Source organism: Neofelis nebulosa, chromosome 10, assembly GCF_028018385.1.
Source record: "Neofelis nebulosa isolate mNeoNeb1 chromosome 10, mNeoNeb1.pri, whole genome shotgun sequence".
Lineage (NCBI taxonomy): Eukaryota > Metazoa > Chordata > Mammalia > Carnivora > Felidae > Neofelis > Neofelis nebulosa.
The window spans coordinates 30,780,646-30,804,395 of record NC_080791.1 but is presented as its reverse complement, the minus strand read 5'-3'; the positions used below and the strand labels follow the sequence as shown (position 1 = coordinate 30,804,395).

General features: G+C 41.8%; 1 protein-coding gene and 1 long non-coding RNA gene across 2 annotated transcripts; both read right to left on the bottom strand.

Annotated features, from left to right (window-relative positions):
* Positions 1–1,630: 1,630 nt before the first annotated feature.
* Positions 1,631–4,469, bottom strand: LOC131488549 (uncharacterized). Its single transcript, XR_009250247.1, has 3 exons — positions 4,367–4,469; positions 4,195–4,258; positions 1,631–3,500 (listed from the first exon to the last, which is right to left on the bottom strand). It is a non-coding gene; the product is annotated as an uncharacterized LOC131488549 (long non-coding RNA).
* Positions 4,470–5,014: 545 nt separating this feature from the next.
* Positions 5,015–9,636, bottom strand: LOC131488548 (beta-galactosidase-1-like protein 2). The gene is made up of 5 exons (XM_058690422.1): positions 9,501–9,636; positions 7,063–7,134; positions 6,462–6,549; positions 5,694–5,781; positions 5,015–5,332 (listed from the first exon to the last, which is right to left on the bottom strand). The coding sequence occupies exons 1-5, from the start codon at positions 9,618–9,620 to the stop codon at positions 5,125–5,127; spliced, it is 576 nt and encodes a 191-aa protein (XP_058546405.1). The 5' UTR covers positions 9,621–9,636; the 3' UTR covers positions 5,015–5,124.
* Between the last annotated feature and the right edge of the window lie 14,114 nt (positions 9,637–23,750).

Genomic DNA, 23,750 nt, shown 5'->3' with positions numbered 1-23,750 from the left:
TGCCCTTGAGCAATGTTCTCTAGTTTTGGTGTTTATCAGCATCACCTGGGGAACTTGGTAAGACTAGGACATGTAGGCCCTATGCTACTTCAGTAAACCTGGATCATTATATTTTTTATTAGCTCTCCAGGTGACCTGATACACACCAAGAATGAAGAACCACTACCTTATACAAGCAGGCCCCATTCTTAACTGTTTGGCTATTTGATCTGTTATCTGGCATAATCTCTTCTTTCCAGATGATGTGGGTTCACTTTTCCTTTTCATGGGTTTCAGTAAGCAAAATAACAAGAGAAAATGCCCTGCTTTTGCTGGAAGGATTCTTACTGCAAGTGATGGAATCAAGCAGAGAGTGCACCCCAGCTCCTGGCAGTACTGTTGTCTGTCCCATCTCCCAGAGGAGCCTCTCTTCTGGTCTGTACTGCACAGTCATGGAGGGTGTGTCACCTAGTCCAGGGGCAAGAGCTACTAAAGCGATTTCAGAGGATGATGCTCTGATGGGTAGGTAACAAAGGACTCTACCACTCCTTTCTCCAGAATATAAGGTTCTCTGTTGGGTTGGTTTTGCCGTCTCTTCAGAAATGGAGGAATGCCAATTAGGATTTTTTCTGGTCATTCAAAACTAGTGAGACATTTGCTCATCTAAATGTTAGTAAGCCAGGGATGGTGAATCAGTTATCGGCTGGACGTCGATAGTGTTACACTGACATGGCAATGGAGAGCAAGTATCCCCTGAGGAATATCAAGTTACAGAGGATAACAAACTTAAAGACCTTCCAGGCCCCCATGTTGTTTAACTTCCCTTCCATGCATTTGTCAACAGTGAGCAAATCTTGCATATTCTGTACAAACTTAGGTTGCATTAAAAAAAAATTAAAGGGAGAAAACCAGCTAAGCTTTTAGTTGATTACAGAATGGTTTCACGTTCTCCACTTCCTTCCCAGATTTGTGTTCCTATGGTTAGAAGGGTAGAAAACTTATGGACAGAAATATTGCTGTTGTGCAAATGCCTCTGTATAATACAGGAGAGAACAGACTTCTCTGTAAGCCCCAACCTCTTCAGCCCGCCCCTGTAAAACAGGGCCCCTGTTGACCTTTTTGGCAGAATCTAGGTGAAAATATTCAATCTGATTAAATTTTGCTTGAGCATCTCTATACTTAACACAGATTGACCCTAAAGACACAACAGTTAAAGAAGGACAAATATTCACACTGCAACTCACTTGAGTGGAGAAATTATATTTAGGCTATAGTTAATCTAGTATTTCACCCGAGGCACTAACATATGATTATCAGGGGAAAAACAAGACATTAAATTGCCTTAAAGCTACTTCAACTAGGATATCATGGATTAGGTGAGAGTATTTGACTGGCCTGAGTGTTCTCTACATTACCTGGAACACTAAGGAATCATGAAGGCCAGGAAACTGTAATGAGCTGTACCTTTTACACATCACACCATATTGTGTTTATATGTTTATAGAGTAATATCTGTAAAAGTATAACATGATTTTCTTTTCACCCTAGTCTATATAGGACTTTAACTGAAATTTACTCTAGGAATCCATTTATCTGTGAGAATATTGGAATTTATTTCAAAAACAGTGCAAAAAAGAAAGAATAAGCTGTTTCTGTCATTCAGAACTAGGATTATACAGAAGAAAAACAGAGTCATTGATAGGACTACTGTCTTAAGAGAGGATTTCCCAAATTCTGTCACCTTTGCCTTTTATTTATAAAGGGTTGATCCCCAAGGCCCCAATTCCTAGTGCTTTCCTGTAAGGTAGGGAAAACATAACTTCTGACTAGGAGAACCAGGTTTGGTCTATGGCAGTGTTTCTCACCTGGAGGCATTTTGCTTCCAGAGGAGACTGGGCAGTATCTGGACATGTTTTGGTTGTCATAACTGGGGGGGGTTGTGTTACAGGCATCTAGTGCATAAAGACCAGGGATACTGTTTAGCATCCTATAATGCACAGGCAGCCCCCACCACACAGAATTATCTGGCCCAACAGAATAATAGTGTTGAGACAGGTTGAGATCCATCCTGCTCTATGATAAAAGAGCTTAAAATGTGGTCCTCAGACCAGTAATATTGATATCACCTGGGAACTTGGCAGAAATGCAAATCCTTAGGCCCCACCCCAGACATACTGAACCAAAAATTCTGGGGATAGAGCCCAGCAATCTGTGTTTTAACAAGTCCTCCAGTTGATGCCCACACTAAGGCTTATGCTCTATGGAAGTAAGAGGCTTCGATATGGGACCATTGATGCTTTCCAGCTCTGGGTGATGGTGGGAGGGGAAGCAAGAGATAGAGGAAAGGATCCCTGATTCCAGCTTGCTGTTTCCTCCTTGGCAGCTTGGACTGAGAGACGGGGCAGTGTGGCGGAACAGCAAAGGAAGGGCCAAGCAGGGAATTAATGCTCTTCAACCTCTTTGGGCTGTGGAAGTCCTGGTCCACCTGGGTGCTGCTGCTCTCCTGGCATTTGCACATGCAGAAGGGACTCAGGATCTTTACTCTGGGAGGAATGCAGCTCCTTGTACAACTGGTCTGAAGTCCGGTTATGATTCCTTTTGGTCTTGGGTTGGAAGTCTTCTCAGCAGCCTTGATGCAGTGCCAGCTCACCTTTGTGGTGACCCACTCTCCCAAGCTCCCAAAAAGCCTGTCAACTAACCCCAGGGCTGGTTTATACCATGCTGGAATTTGCATGGCTTTAGAAAATGAAGCTCAACAGAACTCCCTTCTGCCTGCCCAGGCTGTGCCACAAAATTGATTTACCACTGACTCCTAAATGGTTCCCTGTGCCCTTGCTGTGCCTCAGAAGGGTTACAGCACACAGAGGACTGGGTGATCCCAGAATCAAGAACTGCAAATCAGGTACTGAAGGTGGTAGCCAGGAGATGGGTAAGGAATAATAAGGTGATAAGGAAGCACTGGACCAGGTAGTTGGTTGTCATATGTGTCAAAGAAGGAGGCCTTTCCCCTGAGTATGAAAAAGCCAGTGGTGTGATATGGAACAAGCACCATAGGGTAAAAGGAAAGTACCTTTTTTATATAAACATTGCAAATGCAGAGTGTATATGAACTGCCTATCATTTCCTGCATTAACATTTACATTTATTTAATCTCCTTGAAAGATCACTTTTGCTTCAGATTTACAGTTGTGAGGTCAAGTATTCTGACCATATTCTCGTTTTTTTAGCATTTTATTTGGTGGTTGAACAACCTTTATTGAAGCAATATGACAAAGAGTGTGCACTGAGTAGGTTTATTTTGTTATAAGCATCAGAAAAAGGTTACCTAACCTATGCCAAAAAAGAAATGTACTGGCAAGTTAAGAAGTGGATGGTGGGCCCAAAGCAGAAATTGGGATAAGTTGAGAAGACAGGTTAGTTCCAGCAACCAAGGTGTCAGGATGGGTAGGTTACTCACATCCCCGGGGAAGGGACTCATCACAATTTCCTACTTTATGTCACACCACTCAAGATTCAATATCCTGGAAAAGAAAATCTGATTGGTCTCCTGTATATCATATGCCCACCCTTGGGAGGGAAGGACAGTTGCAGGTGGGAAAGAAGGGCAGGTTGATTATCAGTCCCACAAAGACTCTAATGAAGGGAGCATGGATGATTCTCCAAAAGAACATCAGGACCCTGCTGTCAACAAAAGGATCAGGGAGGCTGGGCACACAGGCACAAATCATCTACTATGGGCAAGCACAGAGGGTCTGCAGCCTTCTTAGTCGTGGTGACTAGGCTGTGTGTTCCCTCCCTGTGGCAACCTGAGAAGCAGTACTAGGAAAAGTGCCTTGGAATGACCAAACATGGTAGCATAAGAGACAGTAATAGGAAACATATTTCAGAAAAGGCAAGAAATAGAAAACATTGGGACCTTGGTTTACTATGAGGCAGGCATCCAGAAAGCACTGTGGAAATGTGTAGAAGAAAGGGAGGCCCAGGGAGTTGGGTTAAGACTGTTAGAGGAGTCAGCTAGTCAGGAATTTGGAAACAGGAAGTGATGAGCAGACTATGCCAGGTATAAGAGAAAAGCTGTCTATCATGCAAAGGCAATGAGGAAGAGTTCAGGTTCCTGGAAGATAGTAAATTCTGCCTTCTTTATCTCTAGCTCAGCTAGAAAGATCCAGAAGGATGATCTCAGATGCTGCAAATTTACCCTCCAGAATACCATACCTAGATGAGATATGTTTGTGAACCGGATCTCCTGGCCAGGTCTAAATTCTTCAAACACAATGATCTGTCAAGAGGAAGGAGGTTTGGTGGCTATAAGAGTCAAGTTATGACTCTTTTCAGGCAAAGGCAAATGACGTGGACTGGGATGAGGGAGTATAGTGGGGGAGCTTACCTCATTTGATCCAGGATGAAGCCAGGGTCCTGGAAGGTAAAGGGCCTCCTGGGGACCTATATTCCAGTAGCACCCCAGATTTCGTCCATTGATGAATATTACACCTTTCATCCAACCCTGAAAAAGATTGGAATGGAGGATTCAAGATCTGAGTTCTAAATGTAAAGATACAAGGGTGAAGGCACACACACACACACACACACACACCATAAACACACCTGATCCTAGTCACAGACACACTCAGAAAGAGTGGATTACCACACATGGCCTTATATAGAAGGTTACCTGGACAGTTCTATGATATTTCTCTTGGACTGGGTTGGCTCAACACATAGCCTCAAGAAAGAAGGCAGTTATTTCTAACTCATCTCCCTATATCTGCCCAAAGGCAGGGAAGAGTATTTTCATTTACCATCAGATATTCATCAAAACATGCTGGGCCCAAAGCATAGTTTGAGTTGTAGAATTTTAGGATGGCAGTAAATGTGCATTAGAATCTCAATATCCCCACCACAGACTGGATGTGTGTTCTGAAGGGGCTGAGGGACTCAACATCTTGGATTATGTCTGGGGACAGGTGGATCATGCTCACCAAATTCTTCATGCAGTAGATTCTACAACTGTTCCCACTAGAACACACTACTTATGTCTCCGTCACATGTGTTAAGTATCCACCTCTCACCCTCATCAACACCAGGGAGGGGCAGCCTCCAGCTGGCTATGGAGTAGCTGAGGTCCCAGAGAGCTTACATTTCCTTTCACAGAGCAGGGCCCACGCACCAAGGAGCTTTTTTCTCAAATGTTCCTTTGGGATGGGGGTAGGAGAACATAGGCAGGGGAGAAATATCACTAACCTCCATTTTTATGAAGGTGTCTTTGGGGTAATTACCCATTCTCAGGTTACCAAGGAAGAAGGCAGGGCCCCGAGGTTTGAATGAGACTGGTTTCCAAATGTTAGGAAGGTCCCTAAGAGAGAGTCAAACACCAGTGGAAAAGTCATGCCCTTCTTTATGTCAATTGTGACTTTTGAGGTAAGGCTCCTTTCTACCTGAGCCTGGAATCCCCTTTATAGCACAATCATATGCCTCTCAGGGGGCATGATGGAGAAAAAAACCCACCCAACCAGGAGTTAGGTGAATGAGGGGATGGTCACCACTCTGCCCCAGACAACTGTGAAACTTGGGGTCATTTCCTTCAACACTCTGGATCTTGCCTTCTCTTATCTGAAAACCAAGGAGGTTAGTCTAGAAGCTCAGAGAGCTTCTTTCCATCTCTAAATGGGAAACAACTTTGATTAATCACCTTGAGTCAATGGTCTGGCACCCACCTTTTTAGAAATTTAGTTTTCATATCCAGGCTGTAGATTTTAAATCTTCTTAATGGAGAATTGTTCAGATATATATCCCCAATTAATCCTGTAGGAGGGGAATAAAGGGAACACAAAGAAGACTAGCAGGGATGTGAACACAGAGATGTGAATAGGCTGTGACTAGGGCTCTGCCTGAAGGAGAATGCTTTCCTGGCCTCATCATATGGAAGATTTCTGCAAAATCCTACATAAATTCTTCCTTCAGTTACACACGTATACCTCTTAAAGTATACCTGTATCTCCCATATTAACAGTGCAAAGTCACTGCACTTCCTGTCAGGTCTGGCCAGCACAGCAGTTCAGGCTGCCTTTAACTCCCAAGTACTTTAAAACACTTGGAGCAGGGGAAGGAAGGTGTGTGTGACTCTGCGTCCAGGAGCCCAGGGGGAGGCCAGCATGCAGACACTGAGCTCTAGGGAAGGAAAAAAATCAAAGGTCCCAGTGAGTGATTCTAACCATATTTTTTACAGCTTTCCTTAAAACCCTTCTGGAAGACGAAAGACTTCCTCTGGCTTGGTAATGAGAGAACACACTTAAGGGAAAGAACCATCATCCTCTCCTAGCAAAGCAAGACTTCATCATTGTTTCTACACATGACTGTCTCATTGGCTGAGAAATCCTGCTGTCTTCCAAACCATGCACTTGGCCATGACTGTCCTCAGAATGACAGGAATTCAGTGCCTTAAGGTCTCAACCTTCTCCACCCTTGGAAGGAAGGGGGCCCACCTTTTCTCTCCTTATTGATGTCCTTCCCATAGGCAAGGCGGCCTTGATTCTCCACCAGGATCCTCAGTGTTGGGATATCTTTGTAGTCCTGTCCAAGACAGACCAGTTAGAATGGGTACCACTCAAGCACTCTTCTGTAGATCTCTTAAGAATCCTCTGAAACTCGGATGAGGTCATATGCAGGGTGACAGACAGACAGCAGACCTCAGAAACATGCAGACCTCCAGCTCTAGAGGCAAACCTTTGGGCCCCTGATCTTCATATCCCCCGCACTCTCACCCCCAACCCCATATCAAACCTTTCAGAAAATAGTCACTTAGATATTTTACAAGAGACTCTTGAGGCTGGCAACAAACCTAGAGTTTTTTTGAGCAGCAAATATCCAATGTGGTGAAGTTCTGTTCACCCAAAGCATGTATACCTATAATTTAGAAACACATACAACTCTCCCTCATCCTTTGTGAGTTCCTATGCAAGGAACATTCCAAAGTGGAAGAGAAAACAGGCTATCACTGGGCCAGGTCATGCTTACAATGAGCCTGCGGCCTGGGCAGGCATTGAACTATTAGTCCATGGATTATATTAACATTGGATTATATACCATTTTGGTGGGAATAGTCAGCTGGTTAGTGAAATGGTCCAGGACCCCTAGATAATTCTCATTCAAAAACACCTGCCAAATAAAGAGAAAAGCACTATTAGGTCCTCATAAGAAAAGGGACAAAATGATCCTTGGAAAAGCAAAGAAGACAAGTTCTAGGGGAATGATTAACTTTGTCTCCCATAATATTACAAGGTGACTACAAGTTCACAAACCTAAAACATATTCAAAGCAATAGAGCCATGAGATATATAAGGAAAAATCCAAAGAAGAATGTCCTGGTGCCAAATATGGGCCCTGGCTATACTACAGGGTAAGGAGGGAAATAATGAAACTCAAAAGACCTTCAAGGAATGAGGAGAAAAGGAAGGTATAGAATTAATGGATATTGTAAAGGAAATGGTGGTCAGGGTCACCTGGATGGCTCCACACAGTCTGCTTGGGATTCTCTCTTTCTGTGTCTCTCTCCCTCTCTATGGCTAGAACTCTTTCTCTCTCTTAAAAAAAAGTAAAAGAAATGGTGGCCTAAGGGCAGGCAGGGGCTACAAGTACAGCAGGCATCCACCTGTCTGGCCTGCATGGTTCATTCTCATAATAAATCCAATCTTCCAGGTTTCCCCAGATCCTAATCTGGAAAGGCTTCTGCCACCACTATTTCTCATTTTAAGAATGATCTGGATGTACATCCATTTCTTTTCTATTACCTGTTATACTGCTTCAGATTCAGATGAAGTCACCCTCAAGAATCTGCTCTAGCCATGCAGGACCACAGAAGGATACATAATTTTCCTCTGAGATTATTTGAGTTAGGTTATAATTTTCAAATGAAATTGGACTAGGAAACTATAAAAATTAGAATCCACAAATATTAAAAACACAAATGTTAATACTATACAGAACACAGAATTCACTCTTTAAGCTATTTAGAGTCTAATTACAAGGTGTATATACTCTAAGTATTTATTGAATGACTTGGGCAAGGAGTCACCAAGCTTAAAACAGAACCCCAGCCACTGAGAAACTTGGAGAGTGACACAAAGAAATGACTAGAACACTTCACAATAGCTAACATGAAGCTGAGAACAGAATGCCACAGATGCACAGAGGAGGCAGTAACAAGTCCTGACCCCCAGCAGAGTACAGGCTATTTACAAACATATGGGCAAGTGACTGGGAAAATCAATGGAAGACTGTAGGTGGGACAGGTGGAACGCTGAGGATTTTACCTTGGGAAGGAAATGGGTGGCACTGTGAGGGAGGGATTTAGCAAGGAAGAGGGGAAAAGTGAGCTATCTGATATAGAGTTATGAGGCTCTAACGGTAGTATAGGAAAGATACAAGGGCGCTTCTAAGGCAATGTCAGCATGGAGTTTGAAAGAAGACCCACTGAGGGCTGCCTGGGTGGCTCAGGCGGTTAAGCATCCAACTCCTGATTTGGGCTCAGGTCATGATCTCGCAGTGCTTGAGTTCAAGCCCCAAGTAGGGCTCTGCAGAGCCTGCTTGGGATCCTGTCTCCCTCACTCTCTGTCCTTCCCCCACCCAAAATAAATAAATAAACTTGGAAGGAAGGAAAGAAGGAAGGAAGAAAGAAGGAAAGAAGGAAAGAAAGAAAGACCCACTGAGTAATACTGCACCATGCAGGAGCCAGGTAAGAACAAGATATAAAGAGAGAATGAAGGAAGCAGCATTTTCAGTTTGGGAGGCTACAAGTCTGTGGACTGATGTAAGGAGCACAAGATGAGGAGGGTAATGAATCTGGTGCTGGACGTGAGGAGTTTGAAAAGTCAATGACACATAATATCTAAGTGAAGAAAAATGTTCAGCAAACAGGGAATCTGGGTCTGCAGCTCAGGTGAGGGAGGGAAGGGTGTCACCTTCAGGAGGACCAGCACCTTTGGAAAAAGATGACACAAATGGCACAGAGGTGGTAAGAGAAGGAGAATTTCACCAAGACCTGAGGAAACTCCGCCAGCTCTTAACTTGGAGTGTAATGTTGAAGCCTTTCCACTAAGCTCTGCTGTTTTCTAGTCAACAACCATTAAACTTCTCTGAGGTGTCATTTGTAATAAATATCTTAGATGAGTGTTTTGTGAATTAAGTGAGAAAAGCCAATTTTAATGTGTTATTTAAATGTAGGGATTACTGTACAATAAGAACTGGGACTTCTGAAGCTCCTCCCAAGTCTCCATAAAGAATCCCATCAACTCCTATAAGGGTTCAATGAGTACTCCCACCCTGGGAATGTTTACATATCTTAGACCTGTGACAGCAGTAGCTTACATATCGAACATTTCACTGAAGCGACAGAGGTTAAGAAATAGTGATTATTTTTTGAAGGTCAAAAAGATTTGACTATCATTTAGAAATTCACCTTAGCCACACCACTGGATTTTACCAGCAGAGAAATGTCACTGGGGGACCCATCCACTGGCCCCTACCTGACCTCGGTCTTGAACATGATTCTTTGTGGTAAGGAGGCCACCAGTGGAGATCATAACCTCATAAAGTATGTACCCAGAGGACTGACCGTTCCCCTGGTTCACAGACAGCTTCTCCATGCAAATGGGCTTGACAGAGCTGATGGCCTGTGGCAGAAACAGGAACAAAAACCAGGCTGCATGATCAGGTTGGAGAGAAAAATTTCAGAAACCTGAACCCAAAGCCCACTTCTCCAAAGGAATTGCCCCAAGAGTCTCAAGGACAGGAGTATAACAAAGGAATATGTAATGATAATCATGCTTAAGTGTCACATATAAATGCCCTTTTGTTTTCCAAACCAGCATCATATATTTCTGCATGTGCTAGACAGTAATGTATTCTTGTTTTTCAGATGGAAAAGCTGAAATCAAGGAAAGAGACTGATCTGTTGAACTTGCTCAACAATTCATAATAGAGTCTGGACTAGACTCCAGATTTCAGGAACTCCATTCCAGGTCCAGATTCTGTCTACCCTTGGCCTTCTCCTCTTGTACCTTCATACACTAAGATAAATCATCCTGGGGCTCCTGTGTGGCTCCCTTGGTTAAGCCTCTGGCTCTTGACCTCAGCTCAGGTCTTGATCTCAGGTGTATTCAAACCCCACATTGGGCTCCAACGCTGGGCGTGAAGCCTACTTAAGAGAAACTATCCTAACCCATGGTCTGACTATGACTATTCTATTCATGAATCTGCTTATCTAACACTGACCTAAAGCACTTAATGTCTATTAACCCCCACATCTGTTGGATTTCTCTATCTGGATTTTTTTTTAAGTGAATAATTTTTTAATGTAATCTATATATCCAAAATGGTGCCCGAACCCATAACCCCAAGATTGAGCCACATGCTTTACCAACTGAGCCATCCAGGCACCCCTGGACTTCCTCATCTGAAAATGCTTAGATGATTCTAGCACAGTATCTCCCAAACTGTATTCACCACACTGACCCATCCTACTCTTTTTCCTTTCCCAAAAGAGCAACACCAACCACCCAGTCAAGAAGGTAAAAAGCATGAACAATGTCTCCCCCTCTTCCTCCTCTCCAATATCTCCCATCAACGAGTCATCACCTCTTTTAGAGTCTGACTCAAAATATCTAATCCTTCACTCCCATTATCTAAACTCCACTTTTGTAGATTGCTACTCAATTTCAGTGTTCTGACAGGGCCACAATCCACTCCCTCCCCCATAGAACTACCAAAGATATCATTCTGAAATGCAAAGCTGGTCATCAAATTACCAAGTTTTAAAATAGCTTCCTACAGGGGTACCTGGGTGGCTCAGTTGGTTGAGTGCCTGACTTTGGTTCAGGTTATGATCTCTCCCTTCCCAAGTTTGAGCCCCGCTTTGGCCTCTGTGCTGACAGCTCAGCCTGAAGCCTGTTTTAGATTCTGTTTCTCCCTCTCTCTCTCTGCCCCTCCCCAGCTCATGCTCTCTCTCTCTCTCTCTCTCTCTCTCTCTCTGTCAAAAATAAATTAACATTAGAAGTTTTTTAATAAAATAAAATAGCTTCCTACAACTTTCAGGGAGATGTTCAAGTTTCTCAGTATAAAAACATGGCCTTTCAGACTGCCTTGGAGAAATACGCAAGTCTGTGGAGCCACACAGCCTGAAACATCCTGGGGGACCAAAATGCAAAGAAGATATCAAAAGCTATTGGACTCCTGTCAAGAGGGCAAAGGAGCCAGCCTAAAGGAGATGGGACAATTTGAGTATCAAAAGGAATGACTGCAGGCACAGGGCACTAGGAGCGGTGCAGAGCATGCGGCCTGCAGCCTGGACACCCTCTCTGTACCTGCCATGCCCTGCCTGCCATGGGCCAGGGGCTGAGTGCAGGCACCTGCTCTGCTCTCCAAGAGTAAATTCACAGAAATGTGAATGGATAACAACAGAAAATGGTATTGGAACAGTGGGAATCAGCAATTCTGTACAGGAAGCTTTAGGAGATGTTGTTTACTGTAGTGTGTCTGAGTTGGGACAAAATTGAACAAATAAGAGAAGTTTGGTGCTTTGGAAAGTGTGAAAACTGCTAGCGAACTCTACTCTCCTCTAACAGGAAAAGTAATGAAATTAATGAAGTCTTGCAGAAAATCCATGATTTGTCAACAAATCTTGTTTCAAAGATGGTTATGTAGTGATCAAGGTAACACTCAATAATCCTTCAGAACTGGATAAATTAATGAGTCATGAAGCATTTGAGAAATACATAAAACCTTTGAGGAGTGCAAATGGAAGCCCTAAATGAACTAGTATGAAACAACTTAATCTAGCATAGAAAATTTTAAACAGCAATTTTTAGCAATACCAGTGGAAGAAGAAACTACTCGCAACAATGCTAATGAAAGAAAACACCCCTTAACTTTCTAATGATTGCAGATCAACCCAATATGCATCTTTTTTGCAATACCCTATGATTTTTAGGCTAGGCTCTGGTTATAATATTCAGAATCCATAAATTATCCACGGTCAAAAACTAGCTATAAAAATTATGTAATTCAAGGATAACATTGTTATCTTAAGCCTTAGGGAATATTGTAACTTGCTTATATCTATCCATGGATTGGGGTCAAAACATTAAATGAGGGGAGAGGGAGGGAAGATGGTGGTGTAGGAGGACGCTGGGCTCACCGCGCGTCCTGCTGATCACTTAGATTCCACCTACACCTGCCTAAAGAACCCAGAAAACCGCCAGAGGATTAGCAGAACGGAGTCTCCGGAGCCAAGCGCAGACGAGAGGCCCACGGAAGAGGGTAGGAAGGGCGGCGAGGCGGTGCGCACTCCACGGACTGGCGGGAGGGAGCCGGGGCGGAGGGGCGGCTCGCCGGCCAAGCGGAGCCCCCGAGTCTGGCTGGCAAAAGCGGAGGGGCCGGATGGACTGTGATCCGACAGCAAGCGCAACTTAGCGTCTGGGAGGTCAGAAGTTAACAGCTCTGCTCAGAAAGCGGGAAGGCTGGAGGACAAAGGGAGGGAGAGCTGCTGAGCCCCCGGAAGGCAGAGCTCAGCTTGGCGGGGGGAAAAAAGGCGCTCGCCAGTGCCATCTCCCTCGCCCATCCCCCAGCCAAAATCCCAAAGAGAACCAGTTCCTGCCAGGGAACTTGCTAGCTCCGCGCAAACACCCAACTCTGTGCTTCTGTGGAGCCAAACCTCCGGCAGCGGATCTGACTCCCTTCCGCTGCCACAGGGCCCCTCCTGAAGTGGATCACCTAAGGAGAAGTGAGCTAAGCCTGCCCCTCCCGCCCCCGTGCACCTTGCCTACCCAACCCAGCTAATACGCCGGATCCCCAGCACCACAAGCCTGGCAGTGTGCAAGTAGCCCAGATGGGCCACGCCACCCCACAGTGAATCCCGCCCCTAGGAGAGGGGAAGAGAAGGCACACACCAGTCTGACTGTGGCCCCAGCGGTGGGCTGGGGGCAGACATCAGGTCGGACTGTGGCCCCGCCCACCAACTCCAGTTATACAGCACAGCACAGGGGAAGTGCCCTGCAGGTCCTCACCACTCCAGGGACTATCCAAAATGACCAAACGGAAGAATTCCCCTCAGAAGAATCTCCAGGAAATAAAAACAGCTAAAGAACTGATCAAAAAGGATTTAAATAATATAACAGAAAGTGAATTTAGAATAATAGTCATAAAATTAATCTCTGGGCTTGTAAACAGTATACAGGGCAGCAGAGAATCTCTTGCCAGAGAGGTCAAGGGACTAAGGAACAGTCACGAGGAGCTGAAAAGCGCTTCAAACGAAATGCAAAACAAAATGGAAACGAAGACGGCTCGGATTGAAGAGGCAGAGGAGAGAATAGGTGAACTAGAAGATAAAGTTATGGAAAAAGAGGAAGCTGAGAGAAAGAGAGATAAAAAAATCCAGGAGTATGAGGGAAAAATTTGAGAACTAAGTGATACACTAAAAAGAAATAATATATGCATAATTGGTTCCCAGAGGAGGAAGAGAGAGGGAAAGGTGCTGAAGGGGTACTTGAAGAAATTATAGCTGAGAACTTCCCTGAACTGGGGAAGGAAAAAGGCATTGAAATCCAAGAGGCACAGAGAACTCCCTTCAGACGTAACTTGAATCGATCTTCTGCACGACATATCATAGTGAAACTGGCAAAATACAAGGATAAAGAGAAAATTCTGAAAGCAGCAAGGGATAAACGTGCCCTCACATATAAAGGGAGACCTATAAGACTCGTGACTGATCTCTTCTTTGAAACTTGGCGGGCCAGAAAGGCTTGGCATGATATCTTCAGTGTGCTAAACAGAAAAAATATGCAGCCGAGAATCCTTTATCCAGCAAGTCTGTCATTTAGAATAGAAGGAGAGATAAAGGTCTTCCCAAACAAACAAAAACTGAAGGAATTTGTCACCACTAAACCAGCCCTACAAGAGATCCTAAGGGGGATCCTGTGAGACAAAGTACCAGAGACATCACTACAAGCATAAAACATACAGACATCACAATGACTCTAAACCCGTATCTTTCTATAATAACACTGAATGTAAATGGATTAAATGCGCCAACCAAAAGACATAGGGTATCAGAATGGATAAAAAAACAAGACCCATCTATTTGCTGTCTACAAGAGACTCATTTTAGATCTGAGGACACCTTAGATTGAGAGTGAGGGGATGGAGAACTATTTATCATGCTACTGGAAGCCAAAAGAAAGCTGGAGTAGCCATACTTATATCAGACAAACTAGACTTTAAATTAAAGGCTGTAACAAGAGATGAAGAAGGGCATTATATAATAATTACAGGGTCTATCCATCAGGAAGAGCTAACAATTATAAATGTCTATGCGCCGAATACCGGAGCCCCCAAATATATAAAACAATTACTCATAAACATAAGCAACCTTATTGATAAGAATGTGGTAATTGCAAGGGACTTTAACACTCCACTTACAGAAATGGATAGATCATCTAGACACACGGTCAATAAAGAAACAAGGGCCCTGAATGATACATTGGATCAGATGGACTTGAAATAGTTTGAGAATAGCTATGAAGTCTTTGACTATTTGGTAGAATTCACCAGTAAAGTTATCTTTCCTGGACTTTCGTTTGTTGTAAGTTTTTTGATTATTGATTTAATATTATTACTAGTAATCGATCTATTCATATTTTCTATTTCTTCATTATTCAGACTTGGAATATTTGTGTGTTTCTAGGGATTTATCTATTTTTTTTTAGATTGTCCAATTTTGGGGCATATAGTTGTTCGTAGTAGACTCTTATGATCCTTTGCATTTCTATGTTATCAATTATAATTTCTCCTTTATTTCTGATTTTATTTTTGCCCTGTCTCTTATTTTTCTTGACCAATCTTATTTTTCTTGACTAAATATTTCCCAATTTTGTTGATCTTTTCAAAGAACCAGTTTTTAGTTTCATTCATCTTTTCTATTTTTATTCTCTATTATTATTATCATTATCATTAATTTGTTCTGGTATTTGATATTTCTCTCCTACTAATTTGGGGCTTTATTTGTTCTTTTTTATAGTTCCTTGAGGTATAAGTTAGGTTGCTTATTAGAAATCTTTATTGTGTCTTGATGTAGGCATTTAATACTATGAATTTTCCCTCTGGGGAATCCTTTTGCTGTGTTCCATAAGTTATGATGTTGTATTTCCATTTTAATCTCTCTGAAGGATTTTTTTAAATTTCTTTTTTGATTTCTTACTTGACCCATTGGTTGTTCAGTACCATGTTGTCTAATCTCCACATATTTGCGATTTTTCCATTTCCCTTTTATAATTTATTTCTAGTATCATAGCACTGTGGTGAGAAATGTGCTAGATATTATTTCAATCTTCTGAAATTTATTAAGACTTGTTTTATGGCTTAACATGTGATCTATTCTGGAGGAATTTCATGTGCACTTGAGAAGAATGTGTATTATATTATTTTTCAATGGAATGTTCTGTAAATGTCTTAAGTCCATCAGGTCTAATGTGTCACTTAAGGCCAATGTTTTTTTTTTAATATAATTTATTGTCAAATTGGCTTCCATACAACACCCAGTGCTCATCCCAACAAGTGCCCTCCTCCATGCACATCACCCACTTTCCCCTCTACCCCACCCACTATAAAGTCTCAGTTTGTTTTCTGTATTTAAGAGCCTCTTATGGTTTGCCTCTCTCCCTCTCTGCTTGTAACTTTTCCCCCTCCTCTCCCACATGGTCTTCTGTTAAGTTTATCAAGATCCACATATGAGTGAAAACATATGATATCTGTCTTTCTCTGATGCACTTATTTCACTTAGCATACTACCCTCCAATTCCATCCACATCGCTGCAAATGGCAGGATTTCATTCTTCCTCATTGCCAAGTAGTATTCCATTGTATATAAAAACCACATCTTCTTTATCCATTCATCAGTTGGTGGACATTTAGGCTCTTTCCACAATTTGGCTATTGTTGAAAGTGTTGGTATAAACATTGGGTTACAAGTGCCCCTATGCATCAGCGCTCCTATATCCCGTGGGAAAATTCCCAGCAGTGCTATTCCTGGGTCATAGGGTAGATCTAGTTTTTAATTTTTTGAGGAACCTCCACATTGTTTTCCAGAGTGGCTGCACCAGTTTGCATTCCCACCAACAGTGCAAGAGGGTTCCCGTTTCTCCACATCCTCGCCAACATCTATAGTCTCCTGATTTGTTCATTTTAGCCACTATGACTAGCGTGGGGTGGTATCTGAGTGTGGTTTTGATTTGTATTTCCCTGACGAGGAGTGATGTTCAGCATCTTTTCATGTGTCTGTTGGCCATCTGGATGTCTTCTTTAGAGAAGTGTCTATTCATGTTTCTGCCCATTTCTTCACTGGATTATTTGTTTATCAGCTGTGGAGTTTGGTGAGTTCTTTATAGATTTTGGATACTAGCCCTTTGTCTGATATGTCATTTGCGAATATCTTTTCCCATTCCGTTGGTTGCCTTTTAGTTTTGTTGATTGTTTCCTTTGCAATGCAGAAGCTTTTTATCTTCATGAGGTCCCAATAGTTCATTTTTGCTTTTAATTCCCTTGCCTCTGGGGATGTGTCAAGTAAGAAATTGCTGCGGCTGAGGTCAGAGAGGTCTTTTCCTGCTTTCTCCTCTACAGTTTTGATGGTTTCCTGTCTCACATTCAGGTCCTTTATCCGTTTGAGTTTGCTTTTATGAACGGTGTTAGAAAGTGGTCTAGTTTCATCCTTCTGCATGGTGCTGTCCAGTTCTCCCAGCACGATTTGTTAAAGAGACTGTCTTTTTTCCAGTGCATATTCTTTCCTGCTTTGTCAAAGATTAGTTGGCCATACATTTGTGGGTCTAGTTCTGGGGTTTCAATTCTATTCCATTGGTCTATGTGTCTGTTTTTGTGCCAATACCATGCTGTCTTGATGATTATAGCTTTGTAGTAGAGGCTGAAGTCTGGGATTGTGATGCCTCCTGCTTTGGTCTTCTTCAAAATTACTTTGGCTATTTGGGGCCTTTTGTAGTTCCATACGAATTTTAGGATTGCTTGTTCTAGCTTTGAGAAGAATGCTGGTGCAATTTTGATTGGGATTGCATTGAATGTGTAGATACCTTTGGGTAGTATTGGCATTTTGACAATATTTATTCTTCCAATCCATGAGTATGGAATGTTTTTCCATTTCTTTATGTCTTCTTCAATATCCTTCATAAGCTTTCTATAGTTTTCAACATACAGATCTTTTACATCTTTGGTTAGGTTTATTCCTAAGTATTTTATGTTTCTTGATGCAATTTTAAATGGGATCAATCTCTTGCTTCCTCTTTATGTTAATTCATTATTGGTGTGTAGAAATTCAACTGATTTCTGTGCATGATTTTCTATCCTGTGACTTTGCTGAATTCATGTATCAGATCCAGCAGACTTTTGGTAGTCTTACAGGTTTTCCACGTAGAGTATCATGTTGTCTGTGAAAAGTGAAAGTTTGACTTCTTCTTTGCCACTTTTGATGCCTTTTATTTCATTTTGTTGTCTGATTGCTGATTCTAGAACTTCCAACACTAAGTTAAACAACAGAGGTGAGAGTGGACATCTCTGTCATGTTCCTGATCTCAGGGGGAATGCTCTCGGTTTTTCCACATTGAGGATGATATTTGCCGTGGGCTTTTCATATATGGCTTTTATGATGTTTAGGTATGTTCCTTCCATCCCGACTTTCTTGAGGGTTTTTATTAAGAAAGTGTGTTCTATTTTGTCAAACACTTTTTCTGCATCGATTGACATGATCGTATGGTTCTTATTTTTTCTTTTATTAATGTGTAGTATCACATTGACTGATTTGCAAATATTGAACCAGTCCTGCAGTCAAGGAATGAATCCCATTTGATCATAGTGAATAATTCTTTTTATATGCTTTTGAATTTGATTTGCTAGTATCTAGTTGAGAATTTTTGCATCCATATTCATCAGGAATATTGGCCTGTAGTTCTCTTTTTTTGATGGGTCTCTGTCTGATTTGGGAATCAAGGTAATGCTGGCTTCATAGAATGAATCTGCAAGTTTTCCTTCCATTTCTATTTTTTTGGAACAGCTTGAGAAGGATAGGTATTGTCTCTGTTTTAAATGTCTGGAAGTATTCCCCAGGGAAACCATCTGGTCCTGGACTCTCATTTGTTGGGAGATTTTTGATAACTGATTCAATTTCTTCACTAGTTATGTGTTCTGTTAAAATTTTCTATTTCTTCTTGTTTGAGTTTCAGTAGTATGTGGGTGTTTAGGAATTTGTCCATTTCTTCCACATTGTCCAGTTTGTTGGCATATAATTTTTCATATTATTCCCTGATAATCTTGTATTTCTGAGGGGTTGGTTGTAATAAATCCATTTTCATTCGTGATTTTATCTATTTGGGTTCTCTCTCTTTTCTTTTTGAGAAGCCTAGCTAGAGGTTTATCAATTTTGTTTATTTTTTCAAAAAAACCAACTTCTAGATTCATCGATCTGTTGTACTGTAGGGCTTTTGGGTTTTTTTTTGGGGGGGGGGTTCTATATTGTTTATTTCTGCTATGATCTTTATTACTTCTCTTTTTCTGCTGGGTTTGGGGTATCTTTGTTGTTATGCTTCCAGTTATTTTAGGTATGCTTTTAGATTTTGTATTTGGAATTTTTCTTATTTCTTGATATAAGCCTGTATTTTCCTCTTAGGACTGCCTTTGCTGCATCCCAAAGGTTTTGGATTGTTGTGTTTTCATTTTCATTTGTTTCCATATATTTTTAAATTTCTTCTCTAATTGCCTGGTTGATCCATTCGTTCTTTAGTCAGATGTTCTTTAACCTCCATGCATTTGGAGGTTTTCCAGACTTTTTCCTGTGGTTGATTTCAAGTTTCATAGCATTTTGATCTGAAAGTGTGGATGGTATTATCTCAATTATTTTATAGTTATTGACAGCTGTTTTATGACCCATTATGTGATCTATCTTGGAGAATGTTCCATGTGCATTTGAGAAGAAATTATATTCTGCTGCTTTGGGATGTAGAATTCTAAATATATCTGTCAAGTCCATCTGGTCCAGTGTATCATTCAGGACCAGTATTTCAGGTATATTCAGGATCAGTATATTCAGGATCAGTATTTCTTTACTGATTTTCTGTCTAGATGATCTGTCCATTGTTGTAAGTGGAGTATTAAAGTCCCCTGCAATTACCACATTCTTACCAATAAGATTGCTTATGTTTGTGATTGTTTTATATATTTGGGTGTTTAAACTGGGGGCATAAACATTTATAATTGTTAGCTCTTCTTGATGGACAGACCCCATAATTATAGTTTAAAATATAGCTTGGGTTTTGTTTTTTTTTTTTTTTTTTTTAACATTTTTTATTTATTTTTGGGACAGAGAGAGACAGAGCATGAACGGGGGAGGGGCAGAGAGAGAGGGAGACACAGAAGCGGAAACAGGCTCCAGGCTCCGAGCCATCAGCCCGGAGCCTGACGCGGGGCTCGAACTCACGGACCGCGAGATCGTGACCTGGCTGAAGTCGGACGCTTAACCGACTGCGCCACCCAGGCGCCCCTAGCTTGGGTGTTTAAATTGGGGGCATAAACATTTATAATTGTTAGCTCTTCTTGATGGACAGACCCCATAATTATAATTTAAAATATAGCTTGTCTGATATAAGTATGGCTATTCCAGCTTTCTTTTGACTTCCATTTGCATGATAGATGGTTCTCTATCCCTTCACTTTCAATCTGAAGGTGTCCTCAGGTCTAAAATGGGTCTCTTGTAGACAGCATATAGATGGATCTTGTTTTTTGTTTTTTTTTAATCCATTCTGATACCCCATTGTGGTAGGGTCCCCTCCCTAAGGAAAGAAAAAAAACCCTCAAAGCAACCTGACTATATGCATACGTGACAACGTCTCTCATGACGTTGTAACATGAGACCACTTTATCAGACTACATGTTTGTCTGTTACCATATATGGGGGACAGGAAGTACAAAGTATATATTTAAAAAAACTATGCTACGTGCTGTTTGGGGCTCAGTTCTTTGGGTACAAACCCAACTGAATGGTGCCAGCAAAAATGAAGTGGCTCCCTAGAAAGAAAAGCTTTGGTGTCATAACTCTGTGTGCTAGAATCCTGTTACACTGTGTCTTTGATTGGACCATTTAGTCTATTTACATTCAGCATTATTACTGAAAGATATGGATTTAGTGTCATTGTGTTATCTGTAGGTTTCATGTTTGTGGTGATGTCTCTGCAACATTAGTAGTCTTTGCAACATTCCACTCACAGAGTTCCCCCTTAGGATTTCTTGTAGGGCTGGTTTAGTGGTGATGAATTCCTTCAGTTTTTGTTTGGGAAAAGCTTTCTCTCTCCTAGTATTCTGAATGACAGGCCTTCTGGATAAAAAATTATTGGCTGCATATTTTTCCTGTTCAGTACATTGAGTATTTCCTGCCACTCCCTTCTGGCCTGCCAAGTTATGTGGATAGGTCTGCTACTACCCTCATGTGTCTACCCTTGTAGGTTGAGGCCTGTTTGTCCCTAGCTCCTTTCAGAATTCTCTCTGTATCTTTGCATTTTTCCAGTTTTACTATGATATGTCATGGAGAAGGTCGATTCCTTTTACATCTGAAGGGAGTTCTCTGTGCCTCCTGGATTTCAATGTCTATTTCCTTCCCCAGATCTATGATTTGTCAAGTAAACTTCTGCCCCTTTCTCTCTCTTCTTCTTCTGGAACTCCTATGAGATAGATATTACTATGTTTCATTGAATCACTTAGTTCTCTAATTCTGCCCTCAGTGGTCTAGATTTTTTTTATTTCTCTTTTTCTCAGCTTCATCTCTTTCCATAATTTTATCTTCTATTTTACTTATTCTCCCCTCTGCCTCTTGAATCCTCATTGTCACTGCATCTAGTTTATTTTGCACCCCATTTAAAGCATTTCTTAATTTGTCATTACCATTTTTTAGTTCCTTGATCTCTGCAACAATAGATTGTCTGTCTTCTATGCCTTTTTCAAGCACAGTGATTAATCTTATGCCTATTATCCAAAATTCTTTATTATATATATTGTTTGTATCTGTTTTGAGCAATTCTTTAGCTGTCACTTCTTCCTAGAATTTCTTTTGAGGAGAATTCTTCTGTTCCATCATTTTGGCTGTTTTTTTGTGTTTTGTGTTTTTTTTGTTTGTTTGTTTTGTCCCTTATGTGTTTTAAAAGCTTATTATGTGTCCTTCACCTGTGAGCACTAGTATATTAAAGAGAGGTCATACACTGACCAGGGCCTGGCTCTTCAGGTGTTTTTTTGGAGTGTGTTATGTGTTCTCTGTTGTTGTGACTCTGGTTGCTTTATCTCCCTACCCGTAGTGATGTTTTGGACCCTCCAACAGGTGTGCTTTGATTTGCTCATTGAAGTAACCCTGGAAAAAAAAAATTTAAGGGGTGGTGGTGGTGGTGGTGGAAGAGCCTTATCCCATACAAAGAGAGAAATGACATGGGTGGGGAAAAAAAGAAAATTTATCAGGCAGGGAAACTATTGGCTTAATCCAGAGACAGAGGAAAATAAAGGAGGAGATATAGAAAAGAGAATAGATTAAATATGTCTGCTTAAACAAACCAACAACCAGAATAACCAGACTAGAGAAGGGAAGAAAAAGAACGAGAAAAGGAAGTAAGAAATGTATATATTTGTCCAAGAATTAAATCGGAAAGTGAAAAACTGCTGGGTGCCTTGGAACTGGTGGCAGAGCTGGTCTGCAGGAGGGGCTGTCTGGTTGGTCAGCATCAATCTCTCTCTGGTAGATTCACAGTTACCAGGTGCTGAGGGGCCTGGTTTGGTGTAGACCAATCCCAACCTCCATTGTGGGCCTGCTGTCCACTCCCTGAAGCCCCACCTTGTTGGTGATGGGGAGAAAAATGGCAACACCCCAGTCTCTCCTCCTTGGACCGGGTGTCCCAAATCACTCTGTTCAGTACATTCTCACATTGTTGTGAGGGTGTGAAAGGGCCATTTTTGTTTGGGTTTTTTTTTTCTCCAAAGTCTCCCACATCTCCCTGGGGCCTGTCTGGAATTTAAACCCCAATGTCTTAAAGGATCCCGCTCTGTATGCCCCCGTTCTGGGGAAGTGCTACTCTGCCCCACCGATGAAGGGCCTCTTCACAGTGCCCCAGAGGCATGAACAAGGCAGTTTGTCCTGCTCCACCAACTCTGGAGCCTCCCTGGTGCTCACTTGGATTGAAGCCTCAAAGTCTTAGAGGATCCCACTACTGTGCACCCCGGTTCTGGGGAAGTGCCGCTCCACCCTGCCCATAAAGGGTCTCTAGCTGGTTGGCACAGGCAGGGTCCTTTGTCCCTTGAACGGCTATATACCTTTTTCCCACAGTACTGAAGGAAGGGGATTGCTTTCTCCTACTGAGGACTAGCCTCTGAACTAGTTACTGAGTCCAGGGCTGGCTCCCCACCTCACCAGGTGCACGAACAGGGCAGCTGTCTCCAGTCTGGAGAAAACCCTGCAGTTAGAAATTGGATTTTCCTGTTTTTTTTTCCGATCTCGGGCCTGTGATTATTCTCTTGTCCAAATACAATCCTACACTTTCACAGCTTCTTTCTCTTTTGTCTCTCTGCAGAAGGGGATCCTTCCCCTCCATGCCTATGTCACCCATTTTATCTCTCCCAGTTCACAATCATGCACCTATGACCTACCAGGTTTTCCTCATGGTCCCCTGAAGACATCTCTGTCACTCTGCAGCTCAGACTTTCAGAATTCCAAGACTTCTGGCCTCAATACTGCTGTGTTTGAGGGACGAGGGAACTTTGGGTCCCCCTACTTCTCATGTTGGATTCATCTGGATGCCTTTTATTTCTTTTTGTTGTCTAATTGCTGAGGCTAGGACTTCTAGTACTGTGTTAAATAACAGTGGTGAGAGTGGACATCCCTGTCTTGTTCTTGACTGTAGGGGAAAAGCTCAGTTTTTATCATCATTGAGGATGATATTAGCTGTGAGCCTTTTATATATAGCCATTATTGTGTTGAGGTATGTTTCCTCTATCCCTACTTTGTTGAAGGTTTTTATCAGAATGGATGTTGTACTTTGTCAAATGCTTTTTCTGCATCTATTGAGAGGATCATATGGTTCTTATTCTTTCTTTTATTAATGTGTGGTGTATCATGTTGATTGATTTGTCAATATTAAACCACCTTGCATCCCAGGAATAAATCCCACTTGATTCTGGTGAATTATTCTTTTAATGTACTCTTGGATTTGATGTGCTAGTATTTTATTGAGAAGTTCTAATTTCTAATACTAATTTCTCACCTAATTGGATGACTTTAGGTAAGTCTCTTAACATCCTTGGGATTTTTTTTTCCCTAGTAATTAAATGTATTTCTGTTGGTCTAATATATTTTTGGTTGCCTCCTATATGCATGAACTTTTCAGGACAATGGGAAGGACACATGGATAAAACATAGATGGATCTCCTGAGTCTGGCAGGTTGAAACACTACATTACGTTGTGATGTATAGAACGATAGAAATATATCCAAAGTAAAAAGTCTGTTTTGTCATTCGCTCTGGACTGAATGTTTGCTTCACCCTAAAACTCATATGTTAAAGCCCTAATCCCCAGTGTAATGGTATGTCTACTATACAGTTTGTGATCAAGTCTTTTGTAAGTGGAGCCTTTGGGAGGTTATTAGGTCATGAGGCTGGAGACATGATGAATGAGAGCAGCACCCTTATAAAAAGACAT

Bases quoted from the DNA above. Each gene is read 5' to 3' on its own strand.
- LOC131488548 (XM_058690422.1), bottom strand. From the start codon at position 9,620: ATGGAGAAGCTGTCTGTGAACCAGGGGAACGGTCAGTCCTCTGGGTAC. The intron at 7,135-9,500 runs GTAGGGGCCAGT...TTTATTTGGCAG, and splicing joins ATGTTCAAGACCGAGGTCAG to GTGTTTTTGAATGAGAATTA. The intron at 6,550-7,062 runs GTATATAATCCA...TGTCTTGGACAG, and splicing joins TGACTATTCCCACCAAAATG to GACTACAAAGATATCCCAAC.